The following is a 9864-nucleotide window of genomic DNA, read 5'->3' as shown; positions in this document are numbered from 1 at the left end:
TAGAAAAAGAAAAGAAAAGGACTCTGCTGTCCGAGGGAGACCCCATGCCACGAAATGAGACCTCCAGCATGACCTGGCCAGGGTCTGCTCCTTTCCTGCTTTTTTCCAGCTTGGCTACCTCACCCTTCTGTCTGGTCAGCCAGAGAGCAATGCAATGTCCTATGGTCACCCCAAGAAGGAACAATTTAGCCGATGCCAACATTTCTATGTTCTAGCAAAATTGTCAGAGGTTCAGATCCACAAGAAAATAGCTAAGAACTAGAGTCCCAGCCAGCCAGCGAAGGGTGAAGGACTGGGCTGAGTGAGAGTCCCTCAGACCCCCTGTTGCTGCCTCAGAAAGGGAGGTAACTGACTTGACCCTGAGGATGCGGGGCTTGGTTTCCAGGTTTCTGCCATTCCTGCAAGGTTACCTTGATTAGGAAGAACCTGATGCTGAAGTGTGGGCCAGCCCAGCTCAGGGGCAGTGATAACACCTGGCGGAAGGGAGGAATAGAAGTTTAAAACTCAGCCCTCGGGCTGGTGAGATGGCTCAGTGGGTAAGAGCACCTGACTGCTCTTCCAAAGGTCCAGAGTTCAAATCCCAGCAACCACATGGTGGCTCACAACCACCTGAAATGAGATCTGACGCCCTCTTCTGGAGTGTCTGAAGACAGCTACAGTGTACTTACATATAATAAATAAATAAATCTTAAAAAAAAAAAAACAAACAAAACTCAGCCCTCATCCACTCTTCAACTGAGGGAAGCAAAGTCCAGTTTCAGGAGGACTGAGCCCTCTTGAGGACCAAGATGCTCTCCCTCATCCCCCCACTCTGGTCCTCCCATGATCACACTAGGCCTGCCACACAGGATTATTACTCTCCCTTCGTTCTTCTCCACAGGTCCGCTGAGGCTCCTGAGAGGTATGGCCTCTTCAGCTGGAGTTGCAGAAAGCCAAAAACCAAAGGAAACACAAGACCTTTGTATCCCTGCCAGGAGCAGCATGAATAGACAGGTCCAGCCAGGAGCCCAGGTTTCTCACTAACTAAAGAGGTAAACAAGAACATGGCCAATTACATGTCCTGGACACTGGTCCTGCCGTATGTCATCAATACCTACTATAGTTCTACATGATATCCCTCCCAGGCCCATATTTCTCATTTTGTGAAAAGCTTCTCCCCAAGTCCATCCCACATTTAGCATAAGGAACGGAGCCCTACATTTTCAAGGAAAAGACATTAAAAACATTAAGTGTCAGGATTGGGGGCTGGCAAGATGGCTCATGGAGAGATGGGTAAGAACACTGACTGTTCTTCTGGCGGTCCTGAGTTCAAATCCCAGCAACCACATGGTGGCTCACAACCATCCTTAATGAGATCTGACACCCTCTTCTGGTGCGTCTGAAGACAGCTACAGTGTACTTACATGTAACAATAAATAAATCTTTTTTTTTTTTTTTTTTTAAGTGTCAGGATTGGGGAAGATCAGGAGCAAGGACAGCAGAATCCCAAGAGGTGTCATGAACAAACCAGGTCAGCCTGGCTTTCCCTCCCAGGACCAGGCACAGAGTAGGTAATGTCATGGATATAGCCCTACACAGATACAGAGAGTCCAAGATAGCCCCAATCCTGCAGCCTCTCTGGGTATCTGAATGTCAGGAGGTTTACAAATGGAAGATGAAACAAGAACACACACACATAAAACAGACCAAAAAAAAAAAAAAGAATAAAAAACAGAAGGAGGAGAAACCGATTCTCTGGAAGGCCAACATTAAAGCTGAGCTTCAGCCAGGCATGATGGATAGTACACGCCGTTAATCCCAGCACTCAGGAGAAGGAGGCAGATGGATTTCTGTGAGTTTAGGAACAACCTGGTCTACATAGACATGTGCCTTCCGGGACAGCCAGAACTACACAGTGAGATGGTGTGTCAATAAACAGATGGATGGATGGGTGGATGGATGGATGGATGGGTGGATGGATGGATGGATGGGTGGATGGATGGATGGATGGATGGATGGCAGTTTTTCTCCAGCCTGATTAAGAGAAAAGAGTGTGTGATGCACGGATGAAGCAGGCCAAGCATTCTTAGGAAGCACAGCAGAGGGACTCAGAGCCACATCCTGTTTCCGGGAGCCCAAAAGTCTGGAGGCCTGGAGCAAAAGATAGGGAGAGGCCAGGGGGATGTCAGAAGGGATGGGAGTCCTGAGCAAAATGCAGGGGTCTAGATAGAGGGGTGATGCTGCCAAAAGGCCTCTCCTTAGAGAAAACAGCCACACCCCATGTGATGGTTACTACTAGACATCAAGTCCTAAGAAAGAGGGGCTAGAACCCAGGTGGCAGCCAAGGAGCATGATACTGGCAAACAAATGATGATGCATGGTGAGAAGCACTCTCCGTGACTTATGCCCTTCAGAGAGGGCACCAGGACGAGGGACTCCTGAGCCTCCACATGGAAGCAAAGACCTCTACAGTCAACTGAAGGTGCACAGCTAAAGGGCGTGAACTGCCTGCTAGAAGAAGAAAGTACTCGCTCTCCTTCTCTGTCTCCACCAGCCTTTTAACTCCCCTCCCATGCCCTGAATAAACTCTATTCTGTTAAAAAAAAAAAAGCACTCCTGAGGGGAGACTAGGAATGGGGGTGGGAGGACGGAGGGCAGAGACTCCAGCAGTATGGAACCAAGTGCACAGCTCCTCAGTCAAACACAGACCAGCTCTCCTCCTTGGAAGACACTGGTTTCTTATAGAAACAAACTGATGACCACCACATGGCCCAAAAGGCTCTACCCTCTGGTTTAAACCTGTGAGACTACAGTCCAAAGACTGAAACCCTTGTGCACACAACAAAATAAACCAACCGGAACGAAACCACACTTCATCCACTGGATGCCTGAGACGGTTTATCCTCAAAATGTAGACACAGCAGTTCTTCCTAAGAGGCCTGCTGCTTGCTTGGAGCATGATCCAGACACAACCTGGCTTTCCTTGCCAGAGAGCGTCATAGCACCAGTGAGCAGGGGCATCTTCTCTAAGGCAACAGCTTTACTTAGTACTGTGACCTCTCCTATGGTCCACACAGGGCCCTGTGACATAGGTCACACTGTAATGGCCATTGCTGTTTCTAGGGTCTGATCTCTAATCTCCCCTTAGCAGTCCTTCTTTCCCCTTTACAGGAAGTGGCTCATCCCCCCACTTAGTCCGGCACCTTCACCTGCAGGCCAGCTCTGTCACTGTGTAGGCAGGACACAACAGTGAGGTTCACTGGGGTGCAGCAAGGAGCTGGGGCTTGTGATGGAAAGGGTGTGGGGGTCTGTCCTAGCTCCTGGTCTTCCCTGGACCCCACACTCTTGGCAGTGCTGCAGCATGCCCTCCCAGGAGAAGCACATGGCAGGCTACTCAAACACCCAACGGCCACTACAGGTCCTCAAGCCTCGATCTTCAGTGTCATGTTACTGCTCCAGCTTAGCAGAGACAGGTCTTCAGGTGCCTGAAGCCCAGAAGAGAACAAGACCAGCAGGCAGTTCCCAAGGTGGCTGCAGCCCTCTTCAACCCACTTTCCAGACCTTCTTCCAGAGGCTGCCCACAGCAGGGGTCCCTGTCCTCTGGCCAGAACTCTGGTATCAAGACAAAGTGCAAAGGCTATACACTCAGTATAGGTCCTCTGGCAGCCCCTAGGGGACCTCAGCCATCTTGGGTGATCTCCTCCCAGAATGACTTTGATTCCTGAAAGCAGGAGCCACTGCCTAGGCATGGGCCAGGTTATCTCTGTCCTGACAATGGTCCTCAACAAGGAAGATGCTTTTTGGATACTGTTCCAGCAGCCAATTAATAAGTAGCACACTATCTAAGGTTAAGTAGACAGCCTCCCATGGGATAAAATAGCTAGGCTGGGTGACAGCCACACTAATTAGTGACAGTTCATAGCCATAGCACCTTCCCTTCCCTACTCATTCTGAGCACTGGACTGTCTGCTGTGGATGGTCTTGGGGTTGTCAAAGGATCTCCTCATGTGCCTATCAGCAGAGAACCCTCTGTGCTTGAACAAACGCAGGTGATGCATCCTGCTCATTATTCTGCAGCTCTCACCATCTATGGCCAAAATCCAGGCGACTGCCAGGAACGTATCCATGTCCTCCCCTGATCCTGAGCCCAAGGGGCAGCCACAAACCTCCATCCCTGTCCCTTACCAGCCACATGAGCCCAAATGGCTGCTCAAAGCTTATCTACCACAGGTCCTTCCTCAAAGGCTACCCGGCCCTTCAGAAACCAGGACATAGTAGAGCAGCAAGTCTTGCTGGGACTTGGGTGTTTTTCCTCCCTTCTCTGAGGCTGTGGGTAAGCCTCTGACTCCTGGGACACCTGCCACTGTTTTTAAGGTATGGCTGCCCCACTCTGGAATAAACTCTACTTGTAGGCTATAGGCTCTTAGGACTCCACAAGTACGGTTCCAGCCACCCCCTTTTGGCTTCTAGTTTATTATGAAAATGGAAGTTAAAAAAAAGTATACAGTGAATGAAGGGTCCTGCCTTATTCACGAAGGCACTGGGCTGGACCTAGAATAGAGAGGGTTACGGCCAATTGTGGGCAGGAGCCCGACCCTGAGTAACTCTGTTCTCCCATGATAACAGTGTGGAGATCAACTGTCCAGGGCTCCTGACATCACAGCAATGAAATAAGAATAGGCAGGGACTTTCCTTGCTCCATAGTGCCAGTTGCCCAGCCCAGGGGTTTGACTGTCCCAGGAACTCCCTTGCCTCCCAAGAAGGCCCATATCCAAGGGACGAGCTAGGCTCTAAGAGCGACCCTCCTGCTGTCCTACCCATAGAACAGGCCAAAATTTGAGCAAGTACCATTGGCAGACCCATCCAGGACAGGAGAACCAGAGACACTCTGAGTTTTAGTAGGCCCTTTATTTCAGGGCAGCTACCAGTCTGATAACAGCCTCATGGAATCACCTCTCTATAGAGGACCCAAGGTTGTGCACGGGTCATTGGTCCCAACCTGAACAGGTGACATCCTCTCATGCCAGCTATATTATGTAGACCTCTTGAAGTCCCCCTGAAGCTCTGGGACATCTACATCCTGGAAGATGAGGTTGTGGTCATGACCACGGCAAAAAAAAACAGTCCTCGAGGTACACAGAAGTCCCTCCTCAGGTATGTAGTCCAGACCTTGGCTAACTGAGGGCCACGCTTAAACGGATCACACTGTCGACCTCTAGCCCTGAGTGAGCCAGCCATGAAGGGTGGGCCAGCCAGGTGTGGTTAGCTGGGCAGGGTACCAGGTACTGTCCCAAGTACTAAGCCCGTGCCCCACACCACACCTAAGAGTTGAGGGTACTTTCCTGGCAGGATCTCGCTTTGACTTTGAGATGTAGTAGCCTCAACAAGACGGACCTGGGCACAGGCAGGACATGGACAACAAATGACCTTTCCTAGGGCCCTGCCCAGAGTCCAACTGTGTACCCTTGAAAACTTCCTACAGTCTCTCTGTAGGACTTGCAGCTTCGGGCTGGGCAAATACTGAAGTACCATCAGACCTCTGTTAGGGAGCAAGGGATAAAGTGTGTCATGCTTCCCAGGTTGGCTCCAGCTTGAGTCTCTTCCCAGGGCGGACATGTCTAGGCCTCAGAAGCTCTGCCCCCATATTTTCCACCCTACTGCTTCCAACAGCAACACTGAGCTCCTGACCACCCTGACAATCACAGCCCAAAATGGACCCAGCCTGCTAAAACTCTCAAACAGGGCCAAGGACAACTCCTAGTGTAGCAGACACTATCTCCAACCCACCTTAGGTTCATGACCAACAAGGCTCCAAAGGGGTCACTGAAGCTTCAGATGATACCTCAGGAGCCCCAGATACACACAGACAAGGGAAGCTGAACATCTGGCTACTGTGGAAGAGAGCAACTGTGGTGTCGCACTGCCCAGCCACTCAGCAGCAGGCTCTACATCATGTCTATTGGAGGCTCCTTACATTTCAAGTGCCCTAAACAGAGGGACTTCACCCAATTCCACTCGAGTCTGGAAAGTATAAAGGGCACCCACCACAGGCCCCAGTGGCCAGGATGAGGACCAGGATAAGCAGATGGACCCTCCTGTAGCCATGACTAGAGCCAGAAGGAAGCACACAGTGACCTGCATGTGCCTCTCAAGACCATACAGGTGACTTGGAGAAGAACATCTGTACACCTCGGAGAAGTGGGAGGAACCAGTGAGGCAGTTTCTACCCTCTCAGGGAGTTGAGATGCCAGGCCCTAGGCACCAGTGGGACCCGAGGCTACACAGATAACATCAGGGCCCTATTTCCATAGTCCTAGAATCTCCATCACAGGTCAGAGGGCTGCAGGATGTTGGGTCAGGGCAAGTCTTATACTCTGTCCCTCTTGGGGCTGTATTTCATGGATCCCAGAATGCAGGAAATGTGTTTCCTGCTGGAGACAAGGGATACCCTCTTACTCTCAGAGCCCTCCTCCTCCCATTAGTTAAAGGACAATAGGTCATATCACCTGTCTATTCTTGTGTTGCCTATAACTTTCTGCAGCAAACACAAGACAGTTGGGACAGGCAGAAGGGAAGGGCTGTATAGTCCGAGGTCCCAGGCCAGCCTCCCCAGCCTCTTCTAGCAACAGGAACAAGGCAGATGATGGATCCCAGGTTCCCAGCATCTTCTGTGAGGCCACAGGCAGTACACCTCCTACTTCCAGCCAGAGACAAGTCAAGACCATCAAATAATTTACTGTGATGCAACGTGTGCCCTCATAGGCAGGCGCCCGGAGGGAACGGAGAGGGGTGGAGGACTTGGGTGCCAGTGGCAACAGGGACAGTTCATGACAGTCTGTTCAAATTGTCCATGCGAAGGTCTTGGTCACATCTGTCCACCATCCCTGGACTGGCCTGGCTCCAGCACCGTTTCCTTCCTTCCCGCCTCTTTCCTTCCTTCCGTCGGCACCTCCTCCCTGCATCCGGCACCTCCACGTCCTGAGCCTGTGCCGGGACGGGCACAAAGGACATGACTGACTGCAGGCGGGGGGGATTGGCAGAATTGGGGGAGCAGGGACATCAGAGTGGATATGAAGTTCATCTGGCTAGCTGAGGTCACTGCCCCAGACGTCTCGCTGGTCCCTGCCTCACCTGGTGTCAGGACAGCACACATTTGCAGCTCATGCAGCCAGGACCACTCTCATCGGGTGGGTTCAGTTTCTGCAGTTTATGCTGCCGAATCTCACGGACTAGCGTATAGAAGGCATCCTCCACACCCTGGGGACAGAGGGACTGGATCAGAGAGAACTCTGGGGAGAAAAGGGGTGCTGTCTGGGTAAGAAACTCCTTGCCTGGATCAGGTCACACCCCAACACTGGAGGCTCCCTTCCTCAGCTGCAAAACCAACACAAATAGGGAGCTGGGCCCTGGCCATCCGAAAGGCACAGGCCACTCTCCTGAAATAGGGTTCACTCCTGAGTATCACTCAAAGTCAGAGCCACTTAACTCAGGACTCTCCCAGACCCCCAGTACGTCTCAAGTTGAACAACCTAACAACACTGAAGGGCTTAAAACTAGCCAGTATCCACAGGACACTGGGGACAAGAAGAACTAAGGCCCTTGGGTCACCGCTCCGGCCTGGCTCAGGGCAGCTCTCTCCAGGGACCCCATCCTGCCCTAGAGCTATGTGAACTCAGAACTGCAGGGCGTAAGCCCAGACCCTGGCCCTTGCCTCCCTCACAGCCCTGCAGTCTGGGAGACTTACAGCTTGAGGGACGCTGGGTCACATGGGTCCCGGGGGAGGGGGGGTCCCAGAGGGTCCCGGAGCTGGAGCCAGAGCCAGAGCGGCTGCCCTGTGTTGAGGGAGAGTGGCGATGAGCTCTGCTCCCTGGCTGGGGTGGGGTGCGGTAAATCCTTGACTAGTTGTGGAAAGGGAAACAGGCTCACCTGCCGGGTCTTGGCTGATGTTTCAATGTAGGGGATGCCATAGCTGCGAGCAAGGTCCTGGGCCTGCCGAGACTCAACAGTGCGAGCAGCCAGGTCACACTTGTTGCCCACCAGCACCATTGGCACATCATCTGAATCTTTCACCCGCTTGATCTGCTCCCTGGAGGGGGATGGGGTGGATATGAGCCAGCTAGCAGGCTGCAGGCATGACTGTGTCCAGGACATTCAAAAAAAGACATCAAGCCTCAGTGTGCACACGGGAACCTTCCTCACGTGTGCCACGGGCTCACGGGCTAGCCATAGGTGGCTCACCTGTACTGATGGATGTCCTCGAAGGACTTGGTGTTGTTGATGGCAAATACACAGAGGAAGCCCTCCCCTGTGCGCATGTACTGGTCCCGCATGGCGCTATACTCTTCTTGACCTGCTGTGTCTAAGATGTCTAGTAGACATGTCTCCCCGTCAATGACCACCTGTTTCCGGTAGGAGTCCTGCAAAACAACACGGCTTAGGGGGTCTCACCTCTCCTCAGACCGGAGAATCCACAGAACCAGCCTACACCCTTGCACCTCTCATACCCTGATGGATCATAACACCTACAAGACCTGGGCTGTTTGGTCATTTACCCATGACCACTGCCAGAGCCCACCTCTGGCAGGTAGGCAGAGCTCACCTCTATAGTGGGATCATACTCGTCCACAAAGTGGTTCTGGATCAGCTGGATGGTCAGGGCACTCTTTCCCACGCCTCCAGCGCCCACCACCACAAGCTTGTATTCTGTCATAGCTTCTACAGCGGCTGCCAATCCAGGAGCTCCTGCCCCACCTGCCGATGAGAAGCACACTTAGCCAAGGCCCTCGCCACTTGAGACGGCTAATAGATGCCTGACCCAAGGGCCCTCTCCAGCATTGAGCAGGCAGGCCTGCCAGTGGCCCAGTCGATCACCTGTGGCACCTCCAGCTTGAAAAGGGAGGACCCCCCCCTCAACCTCCTCAAACAGCACTTAATGGCTGTGTGAGGAAGCAGGGAGAGGCCCCCAAGGCAGGGCTGACAGCTGAGAGCTTCTCCCAACCACGCACCCAAATTAGAAGTCGCTAGGTAGGCAGAAACCCTCAACTGGAGGCGCCTGAGGGCTGAGGCCACCCCCCAAAAAACAGGTCCTGCCACGGCGGCCTCGGCGTGCCCAGGCAGGCCAATGCCAGCCTACAACCGGCTCTGGCCCGCCGGCATGTGGGTGCAACCTACAACTATTTACTGAGCGCCTACTGCATGCCAGGCGCGGTCCCGGCAGCGGGGGGGAGGGTGGCTGGAGAAGGACCCTGCCCTCCACTAAGACAAACCTTCCACAAGGGGCCAGGGAGCTTTCACAGTGGGGGGAAAAAAACGGCTGAGGGTGTGGGAAGCAGGTGACTGCAGGAACGCGAGGGGTGGCTGGGAGCAGAAGGCCCTGGTTGGGGCCCAACGCGGATGTCCTTGTGGCCCCGAGGCCCGAGCGTGATGGCCGCGGGGCGCAGAGTCTCCGGAGGCCCGGGCGGCGCCTCGCTGGGAGGACGGCCACAGGCAGAGCGAGCCCGGCCGCAGAGGCGGGCAACCGGACGCTAGGCACGCTGCCGGGCCGAGAGGAGCGAGGAAGCACCGATCACCTGCGCCCCGCGCCCCACCCCGTGCCCGCACTCACCGCTTGCTGGCGCGACTGCCCCCGGGGCCGGGGCCGGGGCAGGGCGGGGGCGCGGACGGGCGCCGACTGGGCCCGCGCATGAGCTCCGTCCGCGGCGGGTGCGGCTCGGGCTGCGGGCGCCGGGAGCGGACGGCGGGGACTTGGCCGGGCCCGCGCTCGCCCCGCCCCGCTCCGCCCCACGCCCGTCCGTCAACTCGAGGCGGCCCGTGATTGGTCGAACTCCTCCCCACCGCGACCTGTTGTGGTTGGCTGAGCAACCCATCCGTCAGAAGCCGCAGCTG

At 54.2% G+C, this 9864-nt stretch overlaps 1 protein-coding gene across 5 annotated transcripts; it reads right to left on the bottom strand.

Annotated features, from left to right (window-relative positions):
• Positions 1-6694: 6694 nt before the first annotated feature.
• Positions 6695-9860, bottom strand: Hras (HRas proto-oncogene, GTPase). 5 transcript variants are annotated; one of them, XR_015047793.1, is made up of 7 exons: positions 9584-9762; positions 8579-8730; positions 8218-8396; positions 7906-8065; positions 7724-7811; positions 7111-7236; positions 6695-6996 (listed from the first exon to the last, which is right to left on the bottom strand). XR_015047793.1 is itself a non-coding variant. In XM_029479673.2 (6 exons), exons 1-5 carry the CDS (start codon positions 9843-9845, stop codon positions 7117-7119), a joined length of 873 nt encoding a protein of 290 aa, XP_029335533.2. In that variant the 5' UTR covers positions 9846-9860; the 3' UTR covers positions 6695-6996; positions 7111-7116. The 5 variants fall into 5 exon arrangements, 3 of the variants coding, with proteins under 3 accessions (XP_029335533.2, XP_029335532.2, XP_021021736.1); XR_015047792.1 differs by having other exon boundaries at positions 6695-6963; positions 9584-9761; XM_029479673.2 differs by lacking the exon at positions 7724-7811 and having other exon boundaries at positions 9584-9860.
• Between the last annotated feature and the right edge of the window lie 4 nt (positions 9861-9864).

This window comes from Mus caroli, unplaced genomic scaffold (genome assembly GCF_978045245.1).
Source record: "Mus caroli unplaced genomic scaffold, Mus_caroli_1 scaffold_8, whole genome shotgun sequence".
Taxonomy (NCBI): Eukaryota; Metazoa; Chordata; class Mammalia; order Rodentia; family Muridae; genus Mus; species Mus caroli.
The sequence above is the reverse complement of the archived record's forward strand: the minus strand, read 5'-3'. Positions and strand labels throughout refer to the sequence as shown.

Excerpts from the sequence above, each read along its gene's own strand:
- Hras (XM_029479673.2), bottom strand. The coding sequence starts at position 9,845 with ATGGGTTGCTCAGCCAACCACAACAGGTCGCGGTGGGGAGGAGTTCGA. Across the intron at positions 8,066-8,217 it reads GAGGACATCCATCAGTACAG|GGAGCAGATCAAGCGGGTGA; the intron begins GTGAGCCACCTA and ends ATCCCCCTCCAG. Across the intron at positions 7,237-7,905 it reads CATCAGCCAAGACCCGGCAG|GGTGTGGAGGATGCCTTCTA; the intron begins GTGAGCCTGTTT and ends CTCTGTCCCCAG.